This window comes from Colletotrichum fructicola (assembly GCF_000319635.2).
Source record: "Colletotrichum fructicola Nara gc5 chromosome Unknown KSG_Nara_v1_contig03, whole genome shotgun sequence".
Classification (NCBI taxonomy): Eukaryota; Fungi; Ascomycota; class Sordariomycetes; order Glomerellales; family Glomerellaceae; genus Colletotrichum; species Colletotrichum fructicola.
Window position 1 is genome coordinate 348,653 of NW_027094053.1, and position 15,291 is coordinate 363,943.

Sequence of the window (15,291 nt, forward strand, 5' to 3'; positions counted from 1 at the left end):
CAACAACATCACGCTTCACCGACAAAATGCCAAAGTTCCATGCCAGGTTCCTACAAATATTTCTATGTTACGTAGAGTCTGACGAAGCGCCCAAGCGCTCATGCGCTTTACGGCATCATTCCTCATCTAGACAATGAACCGCAGCGTGCCATCACTCAGCAACCTCCTTGGCGGACCCTTGTTCACCCCGCAAAGAGGATCCCTCCCACATCCCCCAACAAGGAAGATGGCAATCGTCCTTGGAAGCTCATTCGTCGGGGGCCCGGCGGCGCAGCCCCTCGGGATGGATTCCCGTCTCCCCCTCATCCCCCGCATGCACACTGAATCCTTCGCCGCCCCCAGAGATCGTCGTACAATCCGCAGCACGTTGACACGTCCGACCTCATTGAACTCTAACAATCCTTCGAGTCAGAGTCAGTATTACGAGTTCTCCATTGTTTTCTCCGTGTCTCCCTAAAACCTGAGTGCTCGCTTCCGATGGCCCTTAGTCAATAGCGCAGTTACACAGCAGCTTGCATGCCCTAACACGCATCCCGGCTTCGCCCTGAATGGTAAGGCTAAACCGAAGAAGCATTAGGACCCTTGAAAGCTGCAGCGATTAGCAAACACGCCGGCGTCCATTGGCCATACACACGAAAAGGCCCCCTGTCTAAGACACCGCGTACGAGGTCTCTAGCTTGGCCTGCTTCCACGATGCAACGCGGCACAGCTCTAGACACATCACCAAAGGGCACCCTTCCCCGCACCCGATGCCGCACGTCCGCCTGGCGCAGCTGGCGGCCGCCATCATCCGTGCGGCCATGTGCCCCAACAATGGGTATCAGAACGAGAGATCAGCGCGCGGAAGCACTGCGGAATGAGAGATTTCAGCAATGTCTGGGCGCGTTTTCGTCTCCAATGCAGCTTTGGCGGTGCGGAGTACGCATATAAAACCCAGGGTCCGCGATGTGTTTGCTGCTGCGGTCTTCGTCCCGACTTTGTCTGACCCTGTTGTCTCTCTGATCCATTGAGAACCAACCGTCTTTTGTTTTCTGCGATACCGCCGCAATGGGTCTTACCAAGAAGTTAGCCGATGGCCTGGATGAGGTGGACGTGATCATTGCTGGAGGTAATACCGGAACTTGTCTATGATGATACGAGCAATTGCTGATGATGAACAGGAGGAACCGCAGCTTGCGTTCTCGCCAGTCGCCTCGCGACAACTGCGCCAGAACTCTCAATTCTGGTCATCGAGGGCGGAACCAATAACCGCGATGTCCCCAACGTCGTTCATCCGGCCTTTTTCCTCGACCACCTTGCTCCCGACAGCAAGACCGCAATCTTCTACCAAGGCAGCCCGTCGGAGCAGCTGGCAGGCCGCAGCCCCATTGTTCCATCCGGGGGCATGCTTGGAGGCGGTTCCTCCATCAACTTCATGCTGTACGTAATTTTGCCCACAATTCCGCCCTTTACCCCACGAACACCGTGCCCAACAGCTCGTCAACGGTTTCGGTTTCATCCCGCCCCCAGATCCGAAATGCGGGGGAACGCGGCATATGAGATCGGGAAGGGGGAAAAGTTGGGGTAGCTCGGGGTCCAGCTCCAGACGATCGGCCTCCTTCTGACTCTGCTTTGCCTCACGAGACCTGTTTCTGACGAGTCATACTCGCAGCTACACGCGCGCCCAGAAATCCGACTTCGACTCTTGGAAGACACCCGGCTGGTCGTCCCAGGACCTCCGTCCGTACCTTAACCGCTTTGAGACGTACCATGGCAATGGTGACCCGGCCGACCATGGCAAGACAGGCCCCGTACACATCTCTTCGGGAGGCTTTCGGGTCCCGGGCGCCGAGGACGACATCCTTGCTGCGGCGCAGCAGATGGGATACTCCGAAATCCGCGACTTGCAGAACATGGAAGCAAACAATGGCTTCGAGAGATGGATGCGTTACGTCTCGCCCGATGGCAAGAGACAAGATGCCGCTCACACCTTCTTGCACCCGCTCCTCGAGGACGGCAAGCATCCCAACCTCCATGTTCTGGTTGAGTCAAAGGTAGTGAAGGTGATCTTCGATGAGCACAAGCGTGCCATCGGTGTGGAGTACACTCCGAACTCCGACTACCAGGCTGTCCTGAACACCACAAGGCATCCTGTCAAGACCGTGAAGGCCAAGAAGCTCGTTGTCGTCTCATGCGGCGCATGCGGTACGCCTGGAGTCCTCGAGAGGTCTGGTGTCGGTAACAAGGAGGTTCTCGCCAAGGCCGGCGTTCCCGTTGTTACCGATCTTCCCGGCGTTGGACATGACTACCAGGACCACCATCTCATTCTCTACCCTTACAAGACAGCGCTCTCAAAGGATGAGACACTCGACGAGATCTTCAGTGGACGCATAAGCCACGAAGATGCGATAGCGCAGAAGCACAAGATGCTGGGCTGGAACGGCGTTGACATCGTCAGCAAGATCCGCCCAACAGAGGAGGAAATTGATACCCTGGGCCCTGAGTTCCGCGCCGCATGGGATAAGGACTTCAAGAACGACATCAACCGCCCACTGATGCTCAGCGGTTTCTTGCATGGGTAAGTCTCCAGCCTATCTTCGCTTGGGAAAACTTCAAACTAATATCCTACAGATTCCTTGGTGACCACTCCGGAATCCCAGTAGGCCAGTACACCACCGGCGCAAACTACACCGCCTACCCCTACTCCAGAGGGCACATCCATATCACGGGTCCCAATGTCTCAGACCCGCTCGACTTCAACCCCGGCTTCCTCACGGACGCCAACGACATCGACTTGAAGAAGCACATCTGGGCGTACAAGAAAGCCCGCGAGATCGCCCGGCGCACAGCCCTCTACCGCGGTGAAGTCGCCGGCGGCCACCCTGCCTTTGCGCCTACGTCAAAGGCCGCACTCGTGGACGACGTTTCTGCGGATGCGCACAAGAACGTTGTCAACATCGAGTACACCGCAGAAGACGACAAGGCGATCGAGCAATTCGTGAGAGAGAATCTCAACACGACGTGGCACTCTCTGGGAACGGCTAAAATGGCGCCCAGAGATGACAAGGGTGTCGTCGATTCCAGCCTGAGCGTGTACGGTGTGGAGAGGCTTAAGCTTGTGGATCTGAGTATCTGCCCGGAGAATGTGGGCGCGAACACGAACAATACTGCCTTTGTTGTCGGCGAGAAGGCAGCGGATATCATTGCGAAGGAGTTGGGCATTACGGTTCCGCCAAAGCTATGAGTGGAACTGTCTTCGTAGACATCCATGAGGCATTTGAGATATTTGTAGCGCAGCGATAGTACAGTACACGATAAGAAATGTGACAGAGACATCTTAGATTACATATGACATAATATTACAGCTCGTACCCACGGCCTGTACCTCAATCCTACTGGCAGGTGAGCCAGCTTGCATTGAGGATGACCCTGAGAGGAAGAATCATGGGAAACATCCTTTAGGCAATGGCGAGACTGAACCATTTCGATCAGCCTGTCCCAGCTCCTCGTAGCGTCCCTGACGTCTTGGTATGTTGCCCATCTCAGATTCTTCCATGATGACTCGGTCGAAAGCTGTTTGAGACAACATTCGACCAGGATGGAAAACATTCAGAATAACCAGTGCGACCGCCATGGGCACAGCGTCGAGGCAAATCGCGTACACCTCTGCAGTCATTATTGTCTCATTCATTCCGCCGGGACCAAATTCAACCAGCCGAAAAATGAGTCGAATCTAGACGTGAGTTAGCCCGTGTCCTTTCAAGACACTCATGGAGGTGCTTACGAAGATGAGGATCAAGACGATATAGATGACCCAGATCAGCTGCAACGAATTGGCATTCCAGGCCGAAGGCGGGTTCTTCCGGACCTTGACGTGCAGTTGCACAACCACTGCAGTGAAGACGGCGATAAAGATGAGTTGAACTATGCAACCTGCAGTGTAGAGAACCTTTCCCGTCTGCATCGTTGAAGCGCTCCCCTGTCCCGATAGCATCGAGCCACCGGCTCCCTGAACGCCAAAACAAACCAGATCAGCACCGACAAAGAGCTTCGTCATATAGGAGGCTTTGATGCGGAACACTCGTCGGTCTGGAAGAGAAAAGTGGACGATGCGAGCGCCGACCATATAGGCATATGCGTTGATCCCTAAGAAGACGGCGATCAGTGACTTGTTCGCAGCCGTACGTCTCCTGAGTGAACGAGACAGATGACTTACACAAGGGAGCGAGCATAAATGTGAGCGATGAGATGATGTAGAATGGCAACACACGGCCATTCTTCGCTCCTAGTGTTCTGAGGACGAAGGCAGAAGTCTCCCAGACGCCGGCCATGATGATAACCCAGCAGTAACGCTAAAGCAAAGTTTGAGTTAGATATCAGGCCTAATCTGAATATTAATTGCGGAAATCGATGAGCGCTTACTTGCTTGTACATGACTGCCTGGACAAGGTGAACCAGGGCCGACAGGCCAAACAGAATGGCGAGAGCGAGGTTTCCTTCGAAGCTGGGGACATAGGGCCAGAATCCGTGGCAGGCACCGTACGGTACATGGCCATTTGAGTCCGGGGCGATACTGATACATGCAGCTGCTGTCGTCTCAGTCGGGCTTGGAGTTGCGACCAGCGTCGAGGCGGATAGTGTGGCTGACATGTTGCGGGCTGTTGTCGCTAGCTGACTTCAACTTGAGAAGGGAACAAGGTCAGCTCTGGCAGAATGAAGATGCTAAAAGATGCACCTTTAATCGCCGTATATCCTCCATTGTCTTTATATATGATTATCGTCAAGGCAACAACGAAATATTCAGCTGGTGTTCATCAACACGAGCTCTTGGCACCCCCAAAACCATCTCCCCAGAGCGCGCTCTCGTTTTCCTCTTTTGGAAATATCTCCACTTCACCCGTCTAAGCCATCCCCTTACGCAAATGTGGCCCTACTCTATGACAACCACCTCGCGAAAGCCCTTGCCAGACTCAATATCCAATCCCACAACTAGCACACACCTCTTGGCCGCAGGAGATCTCGCCTCAGAAAGCTCAATACTAGGCCCCATATCCCCAAAAATATGCACCGCTACCCGCCCGCGCTCAAGCAGCCCCCTCTGCAAAGCCAGGAGGGGCCGAAAGAGGTCTTTGGGCATGAGAGATCCCCAATCTTGGCTTGCCGACGCCAAGAGCTCGAGGTGGCTTTCTATCCACGATATAACGGAGGGGTCTAAGCAGCGCAGCCCGACGACTTGGCCAACAATCCACGTCAGACCCAGGTAGTTGTCGTCATCGCCGGTGCACGGTACTTCTTCTAGGCCAGCGAGGATCTGGAGGATAAGGTGGTTCCATTCGTCTCTGTATGCGGTAGGAGGTGAGGTCGCGCCGGTGATGATATCGAGGGCCTCGTCGGAGGAGAGGGCTTGAGCGGCGGCGAAACGGGCGTAGTTCATTGCTGCACGGTAGGACTGGAAGGTGAGCGGTTCAATCCGCGTACCGGGCGGTTGTGAGGCGAGCTGCTTCTTCAACCTGGATGTCGTGCCGTAGATGGGTCGGTCTTCTGGCGGAATCGAGTCGTGCCAGGCATCCAGCCTATCGCGAAGGCCGGCCACTTCTGTGCGGCATGATGCTTCTTCGCTTTTGTCAAGCCCAGAGGAACACTTGTTGACAACTGTTTGATACAGATCTGGCCAGCTCGATATGTCATCTCTGCTAGAACTCGTCTTCAGCAGTCGATGTAGTGATACGAGGGTGTACAGCCGTCGACTTTCGACCAGAAGCGCGGCCAGCTCGTGGCTCCTATCGTCCGATGACCGAAGCAGATCCCAAGATTTGCTAAGGGTATCAGATGACAAGACGCGAGCAAGTTTGTCCCATGGCACACACTGAACAGAATACCAAGCTTTGATGGGGAACCACGCGGCAACCACTTGTTTTCCCACTGCTGAAGAAGAAAGAATGCCTAGTCTATCGGCAATAAGCGCGCCAGCTTGCTTGGCGTGAGTGAGACCGCCCAGGTATGTCCCAAGCTTCATCTCTACGATTGACAACACGCTGAGGATGGCCAGGGAAAGAGCCATGTGGTCGGCGTCTTCTACCGGAAGACACTTGGCAACGTCTTGAAGAGACAAGTGGTAGAACTTCAAGGCCGTGACTTGCGTCTCGTTCGGCGCATCGCTGCTGAACTCGACTGGAACGTGCGCCAGAGCGTACACCGCTGCACGGTATGCGACGCTGTCATGTCCCACACCTTGCAAAATCTCATGAAAGATGCGTGGAAGCTGAGAGGGAAAGTGCGCGCGCAGCCATTTCTCGTCGTAGCCCTCTACCTTGAGCTCTTCTTCAGGTGTAGTTGACGATGAGCCTGGTGAAGCAGATATCCCACCTTGCCGCGAAACCACCGGCGCTCCCCGCTTGGCCTGCCTCCGAGCCTTCAGACGCACCGGCTGGGGATCCTCTTGAAACTTGAAGTCCGTTTGGTATCCGGCGCACGGGATGTTCAGCCGCATGCAAGTCTGACAGTGAGGCTTTCCCTCATCGCACTGCATCGATTGATTAGCCTAATTCAAAGCGCCCAAAGCAGTCAAGACACCAACTTTGGTGTGCCGCTTACGACATGTTAGGCACCCAGAACGCGTTCTGGTGATTCTCGTCTTACGCTCTTTGGTCATTTCGTGGTGTGTTGCTCCGAGACATGCTGGAAGCGGTTGGTGACATGGAGAAAGAAACTATTTTAAGCAACAGGGGATCGCTTGAAACCTTGTACGAAAAGATGAGCCAAGACAAGGACCTTGCTCTCGGTGTAGGGAGAACATTATTCCCGCGAATATAATGGCCATTTTCTCCTTTTCAGAACGGAAGATTGCGTCTTAAAGGCAAATTAATCTGAATGACAACCCAATTTAGTCCAGCAGTGAGGCGTTCGCTCATGTTTCAAGACGGCAGTCAGCCGGAGTCTCGGCTTCGGCACCGGAGCCAATGGTGGGGCCTATCGGAGCCTGCCGGGCGGTGGCTGTACGGATCCTTCCCATACGGGCCGACCGTGTTTTCTTCCGCCTGTCAGATGACGCAGGGCGCACTCGAAAGATTGGACCAACTGCGTTCATCCAAAGTATCCTTCCGGATCCTTCATATTCCCCAATATCCAACACATCACCAACCAGAAACAAGCCTCGGCACGCCTCAATCATACCGAGCTGAACCGGCCTGGGCACTCTACCGTTTTACCCGCCTCTTTAGCCCCCATGCTGCAAAACCTTATATCACACCCTACCATATCATGCCTGTGTTGTTAAACCGCCTTGCCGTAGTAAGCCTCTCCCGCGAAGACAGTCTCACTCCGAAAACGTCCCACCTGAAAGGGCGTCACAACGTAAGAGGAGGAAGATCTTCCCGCGTGGCCTTGGCAGCCGCTCAACCATTCCCCGCGCGGAAGCTGCCAAAGCACAACGAAGCCAATGCGCTTCTTCTACGATCACCAGCTGAAGACTAGATTTTGAAAACTAAACATGCATCTATCTAGCCGGAGTGTATTGAACGGAACAAGCCTCTTGGGTGTTACATATGGCCGTATTTCTATGCACCTCTTGAGGTAGGAGGGGAAATGCAACGTATGTTTGTGGCTTTCCGCAACATTATCTAAGCCGCTTTTGAATTCTCGAAACTCGATTCTGGGCTGTCGATCAGGGCCTGAAGTGGTTACACGAAAGGCGTTTTCCCTCCCGCCTTAGCCTCCTTTGTAGCATGTTTCCATTTTTGGAGACGACAACCTCGGGACCTCCTCCCTTGCACTCAACGTCAGACATGACCCCAGAAATGGAAGAAGAGATGATGATGTACCCCGTGTTTGTGCCCGAAATGTCGGTCGAGACTGGAGCTGGTGCGGTGGCTGGAATGCAGTATATATGAGGCCCATCAGACCGCATTCCTCCCCCGAGCCAAAGTCAACAAACCCATCACTTAAAACTTTCCAGCCTCGTATCAAACTTTCAAACGTTTGGTTCTTGAAACTTTGTGTGTTTCTCTCCATCCAAAAAGCTCACCATGCACGTCTCCTTCATCCTCTTCGCCGTCCTCGGCCAGCCACTCCTCAGCGCCGCAACATCCACCATCAAAGCAGCCCTCCCAACGACCCTCATCGCCCTCCCAGCCTCGCCTCTCCCGACCATCGTCGACCCAATCCCAGGCCCGGCGTCAACTCTGCTCTCGAGCCTCACCCTCCCCGCGACGCTGACCAGCCTTGTCCGGCCGACCAAGACGATCCACCTCCTGCCGAGCAAGACCAAGAGCTACAGTGACTGCGGCGGCTTCCGCCCCACGCCGGCGCCCGTCTGCGCGGCGGGCTTCGCGTGCATCGACGACCCGTGGGTGGGCGGCTGCGGCCAGGCGTGCGACATGCCGGGCATCTGCGTGCAGGAGATCCAGTGCGGCGGGTTCGTCGGGAAGGCGTGTCCTGCAGGCAAGTACTGCATTGACGACCCGAGGGATGACTGCGATCCCAAGAGGGGCGGGGCGGACTGCATCGGGATCTGTATTTGAGAAGCGGACCGGAAGGAGGGATGCAGATTTGGGTTGTGGGGGAGGGGTTATCTTTTGTCGTAAAGCCTTCTTTGTATCTGCTTTGGTATGATGTTGTAATTTTTGGTGGACTACTCCAAGGTGAGCTTGGTGATGGTTTCGGTGGGGAGGCGGCGAGCTTCGGTGAAAGGGCAAACCCAAAAGGTGCGGAGGCAGCGACGACCTGAATGGTCCTTCCCATCTTTAACCATACAATTCTCATACCTTGTTTTTGTTTAATGGCCACACGATGGATCAGATAATTCCTCGGACAAAAATGATAAAAAGCTCTTCTCACCTGTTGACCTGAGTTTAGATTCTCGTCTGCCATAAACACAATCTACCAAACAGGCAACATGTGCCGTGAAGTATTCCTCAATTTTACGTTATGCGGCCACGATCGTCAAAGAAATACGCCATGCGAGAATGCAACCTACGTTTTCGAGAGCGGCTACCGATTGTGCGGCTCATTAACCACGCGAAACGACTACTTCGAGGATACGTTCTGCGAGCCAGACTGCTGTTACAGCATCTGCAACCAAATGTGGCACTGCTGCGAGTGTCGTGTGCCGAATAGGAATAGACACGACTGCTACGGCTGTAAACACATCATTTGCCCGGAATGCTACCCTGGTAAGAATACCTCATATGATTTCACAGACCGAGTTGCTGATGGTTGCCCGCAGCGGAGGATCCAAAAGAATGGGCCGCCAGAAAAAGGCAACGCAGGGTTAGAATACAAGAGGAAGGAACAAATCCGGAGTTCGCACCTATGGAGACTAAGCAAGACGAGCCACACCAGGAGCCAGAGGATGAAGGCCCGAGTAGCTGTCAAGATCAAGAGAACTCAAAAGTGCAGGGAAACACCGACAACCATGCTGACGCCCAGAGCCATGGTAACTCGAAGGACCAGGAAGGTCCAGAACATACACAGAACAAGGACAACGACTCTCAGCCTTCAAGTCGAGCATTACGTCGGCCAAGGCCACGAATTCCAATCTACGATCCTTCCGTTGGCGACTGGGTTTGAGCACGAAACAGGCGAAGGAAAGTGGCAGAACTCGGGATTGTGATGGTGTTGGCTGTATTTCAGCGGCGAGGAGAGGACATGCAGCAAGGTGAAGAACAGCAATAGCCTAACTCTATGACAGTCGGTCTATTTGCATCTGGGCTGCTCAAATTGAAGGGTCTATATGGGATCATGGCTCTAAAAGATATAAAACGGAATGAACAAAAGAAGCTCACTTGCCGGGCGAGAAAGACACAACTGCCCACTTGCCGCTCCATCCCCACTTTCTGCAGCCGGAGTCGCCGCCGCCATCAGGCAGGGCCTTCAGCCTCTCATCCTCGCCAGGCTGGAGGCCGACGACGACGTCTGCCTTGCAGGTGCGCAGAGCGAGGACGTTGACGCCGGAGCCGGGGCCGAGGTTCTTGATGGCTTCCGTGAAGGGCGTCGCGGCGTCCCAGTCAGCCTGAAAACGTGTCAGCTTTGTCGCATTAGTCGAGCACAGGGCAACTTACATCGCCAGTCAGCTTGCGGTAGTTGAGGTCGCCCTTGAAGATGACGACCTCGCTGGCCTTGAGGTCCTCGTACAGATCCTTGGCCTCCTCGGGCAACTGCCAGAAGGGACCGGGATGCGTCCAGTAGCGGTTGGGTCTCAGGATCAGTTGCCCCTCCGCGTGGAAACAGCTCCACTCCTGGAACAGGAACGACAAGTTGACCTCGTCCGTGCTCGACAGGGGCTCAGGGGTCTTGTTCTGCAACTGCTCGTCTTCTGAGGGTGTCTCGTAGAAGGGCTTGGGCGCGGCGATGGCGCTCAGAAGCTGGGCAAAGTCGCCCGGCAGGACGTCCGAGACGAACCAGGGGATGGACTTGGGGTGCAGGACAACGTGTGTTGCCAGACCGGCAGAGAGGAGGTACCCAGCGAGAATGAGGTCGACGTACAGCTCGAATCCAGCGTTGTCGAGGACGATGTCGACGCGGCGCTCGGCCTTGCCCTCGGCCTTGGCCTTCTTCAGCAGCTCGTACACAGCGGGGAGGTCGTTGGCGATGATGTTCTTCTCGGAAGCCTTGCGGGCCTCGGAGCCCTGCAGCTTCTGAATGTCCTCGTACGTCAAGCTGGTTAAAAGGGATAGGTCTGTTGCGTTGCCCCAAAGGCAGATCTCGCACATCTCAGTGAAGAGCAGCTTCTCGGCAGCCTCATCGTTGGCGGCGCCCTTGTTGCTACGGATTTGCTCGACAATATCCTTGTACTTGGAGGCAAGCTCGACGACCGCGGGGCGAGACGAGCGGAAGGTGCTGATCTTCTGGCGGGCGAAGACATCGTAGCTCTTCCAGTGAGTGGACTTGGCAAAGTAGGTGCTGATGCGTCTGTGTTTCGCACTCTTAGCACAGAATCCGAGGTTGTTGGGCACTACTTTGCCAACGGAGAACTTACCTGAACAGATAGCACTCGCAGTAGAGCCAGGGAACGTTAAGCCAAGTTGGCTCGCCGAGCTTCTTCAGGTCCTCGTTGTAGATGGCGACATCAGGGTATCCGTCGTCCTCAATTGGCCTGCGAAGGTCAGCATATGCGCAGCCTAGGGGCTACCGGTATGGCTCGTACGTAAGGGCGCGGTCGTGCTGGACCTCGTACTTGAGGCGGGCGATCTGCTCGACGATCTTCTTGCCCTCCTCCTGCTTCTCCTTGTCATCGGTCGCTGCGACGGAGCGGTAGAGATCGTCAATGGCCTGGGTCTGCATCAAAGCGGTCAGCAAAAGCCACAGTCTCTTTTCAAGATAGGCAGCACAAACGATAATGACAGGCCAACGCTCGCGGGCGGTGACCCAGCCGAAGGACGTCTTGTCGCCGGTCGAGTACGGGGCTGCGGGCGCGAGTTAGCTTGGTCCCGGGGGATCTCGTCGGCGGGAGGCAGTACTGGGCATCTTGAGGTGGTGAGGTGGTATCTTGCAGCAAAAACAACAGTGGCTTGAAGAAGAGAAGAACAATTTTGCAGCTTCGCGTCTCGAAAAAGAGCTGCTGGAACAAACACCGCTTTCTCTGTGACAAGCTCCAACGTCCCCTAGACGCAATGGTGGGGCAGGAGCGCGGGGCACATTCCGGTACTGGCATAATCCGAGACGTGACGTAAGCGCCCCGTTTCATGTAGATTTGCAGCTGCTTATCAGGTGTATTCCAATAGGCGGCATTGTCTTATCGGATCTTATCTGGCATTGTCCAATCAGCTTCGTCTTATTCTTTCCTAGCATCTTCCTCAGCGTCAACCTCATCGCATCATTCCACCAGCTTCTCATGTGCGAAGCTGATATCGAATTCCTTGCAACAGCGGCATCCTCAACATTGATTGACAGTCTCGAATGAATGAATTGATGTTATTCCAGTCTTGCCGCATCTGCCCTCAGACACGCCCAGGCCCGCCGATGAAGCCGAAACTCGACGTCTAAGTAGGTATGTTCGAGCCATCTTGAGGCCCGCACAGTGAGTAGGAGAAGCGATCTTCTTGATCTGGACTAACCTCGTTCTAGGCCGCAATTGCGAGTACCTTGGACCTTGGACCGTATTTGCTGGAGACCCGAACGGAGTCTTAGGCCTACCTGGGGCTATGCTGGGTGCTATCGCTACGCAGCATCTTGCAAAACGAGAAGAGAGTTTCAGGAAAGCTATCTTCACTTTAGTTTCAACGATGCCCGGACGCAGCTTTCAATACTCTGTACCTACCATGCTGGGTTGAGCCGGGCGAGCCTCAATGCCACCCAACTTCAGCCGCACGTCCTCCGCCACAACTGAACGTCTCAGCCCGAAGAGTTGCAGCCAAAGACCAATTGATCGGCAATTACCCTGCAGCAGACGATTCAGTCATGCAGTCTGCGGTCGCTCCCGCTGGAAACATGTTGTCATCGCATGCATCGTTGCATCCCCACGTTTTACCCCAGCCTCCCGGGGACATCCGGGGAAGCCCCAAGTCGAGGGACGACGCTGCGGGGAGCCACAAGCAGCACGTGGGTGAGCCTCTTGTCGCGAGTCCGGCAATTTCCAGTCACTTCGCCAAGGACTCCGGGCTATCACCCACCGACATCTACCGACATCGTGTCAGGCGGGTCTCTCGACGAGATCGTGCATGCAGAACAAAAGTTCGAGCAGATAGTGTGGCTAGCGATTGCCCATCATTGGCTGGATGAGTCGACTGCATGAGGCCCAGCTCCCACCCGGCGATCTGGTTCATCTCCATGGCTTCTGCGACCGTCGCGATCCACAGTGATCCGGTGGAAAGAACGACATCTCATCTTTTTGAAAGGCAACGAGGAAACCTCACCAAGACTTTGCGTTTATCTCAGACCAGCAGATGTACCAGTGTACTCCGTCGGCCAGTTCTCGACGCTTGCTCGAGAGTCAAAGTGCACCTTGAAGCTGCCGTCCATGTTTGTTGAAAGAGCCAGGGCTTTACAATCCAGCTCTAGCTCTCTGTTTTACGCAAGCCTTCGGGATCTCCATGATGAGCAAGTGTCATCGCGATGTGAGCTTTGGATCTGTGGATCTAGGGGCTAGTGGCGTTGAATAAGTGCGCTGAAAATGTCCATTTGGTCAACCGAGTACCGAAAGCAAGCATTCGATGAGCCGAGACGTGCTGGATTCGAGATTCAGTCACATAGCGTGAGACCTTCGTGACGCAAGTCGTGGCTCTTCATGCTACTCTCGTTGCAGGTGGCAGCCATCGCTCATGACTGCCGACGCCCGCGCGGAGGACCAGCTCATGAGGTAAACTTCTGGTCTAGCACGATTACAAGGGATATCTTGGGCGAGGGCTTAAACATTCGTACGATCAAGCCGGCAGCTGCAAGAAGCTATCGGCACGAGACCAAACATAGGTCCGCATCCGACCCGACGATCGGCTGGCATGAATCAGACCCATGAGCAACTCCGCCAAGATCGCCTCAATCAATCTCGTCGTTGCTGGTGTACGTGGATGCGACATCTCGGAAACCGACTTCGTGGGTCGTTGTGCAGCAGCTCCGACTTCGTCCGCAAGTGGGCGGCGTGCCGCGAGCCCCCCGCCTCGAAGAGTGGATAATTTCATGCGAAACGAGTTCCAGGTACAAGTCCATCACTTGAAGGATTTGGTAGGCAAGAAAATGGGCTTTGTCTGCATCGATGCGGTCTCGAGGACATCGAAATCATGTCGCCAAACCGATAACAAACTAGCGTCAAAGTTTACTGGGACATAAAACAGCCGGAGAGAACACCGCGTCGTCGGTCGAGAACGGTTGATGACGGCCTTGACAAAAGGCTTGGTTTCTCGGCCGGGCCCTGCCGACCGGGGACTGGCAGCCGACCGCTTTCTTTCTGGCAGACTGATGGTGCAGAAATTTTCTTGAATGACAGGGACCGGTGAAAGGCTGTCCCGAGCAAACATGGTCGAGCGTACGGTTGAGTGGGACTTTTAGTCAACGAACACCAGACCTCAGGGATTCCATGACTCCTGTAATCCAGCATCTCGGAATCGACAACCATAATTGCGCGTCTGGAAGCATCGAGCGGTGGGCGCTTGAGTAATAGCGCGTGTCCTGGACTCATCGCCAAGGGTGCGGCTCAATTTAACTTTTTCTGATCCAGCGACGAACATCCTGGATCGTGGGAGGTTCTCTCATCCTCAATATCGAAATAACGTGGCGGCCATGTTTACGACCGAGCTTGACCTCGATGACCCTCGACATTGACGACCGCCGATCTGCTGTCTGCCAAAAGGGCCGATTGCCCGCGTTTGGGGGTTGCAGGAGTGGATTTCCCCCTCATAACTCTACTGAGGTGAATCTGGGCCAGCGGGATCCCCAGAAGCCAAAAAGTCCCCCATGGTCAGATCCCCATGGGCACACTCAAAGGTTCGATTAGTCACGAACGGGTTCGTCTCTCATGTTTGGTGGGGTGGTTACAATTTCTGTTTTGATCCACAGTTCGGCCAACTTCCGCATCGGTCGATAGCTCCGGGCTCTTTTTCCCGACCTCGCAAACGACCAGGGGCACGCACTTCCTCAAATTTTGTCTGTAACCCGCTGCGGGGGTGGACCAGCAAATCGTGTGATGTGCCAGACCCTTCGACGCTCCAGTGCTGCTTTGCGGGTGAGCGGGGTACGGAGACGTCCACGGGGGATCACGGAGAAGCGCCGCCACTCAAGTACACACCGCACTCTTCCCCGTGTTGGAGGTGCCGAAGGATTCTGAGGGGGTTGGAGATGCTGGCGGTCGTTTGTGCAACGCTCCGCCTCTCGGTATTCTCTGGGCGAATGCCAAAGACTGCCAAACTTGGCCGATCAGCGTTCACGAGAGCAGTTTCATCGCTTGTTGGTAAACGCCGACGGCCGAATATGGTCAACACAAGCACCCAAGCATGTCAGATCCTCCCTCCAGGCTGACCTAATCAACCCCGGATTCAGGAACACGCTGCACACCATTCCATCACAATGAAATCCCCATACACGCGGGTGAGTCTGGAGCATGCAAGATGATGGCGGTCTAGTCCAACTAGCTCCAGTAGGACCGAAAAAGCTAGCAGGACCGCGCAACAATAATACGAAAAGTAGCCCACGAACCAAGAGCATGGGACCCATCTCGTTCGAGCTTGCAGAGCCCTCAAAACAGAGTCGCATCAAAACCTGACACATCCAATCCCGATCAGGCAAATACGGCCCCATCACGAGAGGATGTCTCCCTGGTCAACCCGCCCAGGAAGGCAGTCCTTAGCGTCAATCGCCGTAACAATAAGTACCGATGTCATCCCA

At 54.8% G+C, this 15,291-nt stretch overlaps 5 protein-coding genes across 5 annotated transcripts; 2 read left to right on the top strand and 3 right to left on the bottom strand.

Annotated features, from left to right (window-relative positions):
* Positions 1-1,047: 1,047 nt before the first annotated feature.
* On the top strand, positions 1,048-3,223 carry AOD1 (Alcohol oxidase; the record flags this gene model as incomplete). The annotated part of the gene is made up of 4 exons (XM_032029049.1): positions 1,048-1,108; positions 1,161-1,419; positions 1,652-2,557; positions 2,611-3,223. The coding sequence occupies 4 exons, from the start codon at positions 1,048-1,050 to the stop codon at positions 3,221-3,223; spliced, it is 1,839 nt and encodes a 612-aa protein (XP_031893377.1).
* A 489-nt stretch (positions 3,224-3,712) lies between these two features.
* On the bottom strand, positions 3,713-4,629 carry atnI-1 (putative lipid transporter atnI; the record flags this gene model as incomplete). The annotated part of the gene is made up of 4 exons (XM_066151356.1): positions 3,713-3,958; positions 4,007-4,125; positions 4,196-4,331; positions 4,402-4,629. 4 exons carry the CDS (start codon positions 4,627-4,629, stop codon positions 3,713-3,715), a joined length of 729 nt encoding a protein of 242 aa, XP_066009226.1.
* Positions 4,630-4,909: 280 nt separating this feature from the next.
* Positions 4,910-6,469, bottom strand: CGGC5_v004852 (uncharacterized protein; the record flags this gene model as incomplete). The annotated part of the gene is made up of 1 exon (XM_032029072.2): positions 4,910-6,469. The coding sequence occupies one exon, from the start codon at positions 6,467-6,469 to the stop codon at positions 4,910-4,912; it is 1,560 nt and encodes a 519-aa protein (XP_031893414.2).
* A 1,534-nt stretch (positions 6,470-8,003) lies between these two features.
* On the top strand, positions 8,004-8,498 carry CGGC5_v004853 (uncharacterized protein; the record flags this gene model as incomplete). The annotated part of the gene is made up of 1 exon (XM_032029083.1): positions 8,004-8,498. One exon carries the CDS (start codon positions 8,004-8,006, stop codon positions 8,496-8,498), a length of 495 nt encoding a protein of 164 aa, XP_031893411.1.
* Positions 8,499-9,757: 1,259 nt separating this feature from the next.
* Positions 9,758-11,442, bottom strand: CGGC5_v004854 (Protein-glutamate O-methyltransferase; the record flags this gene model as incomplete). Its single annotated transcript, XM_032029094.1, has 6 exons — positions 9,758-9,988; positions 10,038-10,887; positions 10,955-11,071; positions 11,123-11,253; positions 11,311-11,381; positions 11,436-11,442. The coding sequence occupies 6 exons, from the start codon at positions 11,440-11,442 to the stop codon at positions 9,758-9,760; spliced, it is 1,407 nt and encodes a 468-aa protein (XP_031893412.1).
* Positions 11,443-15,291: the final 3,849 nt, after the last annotated feature.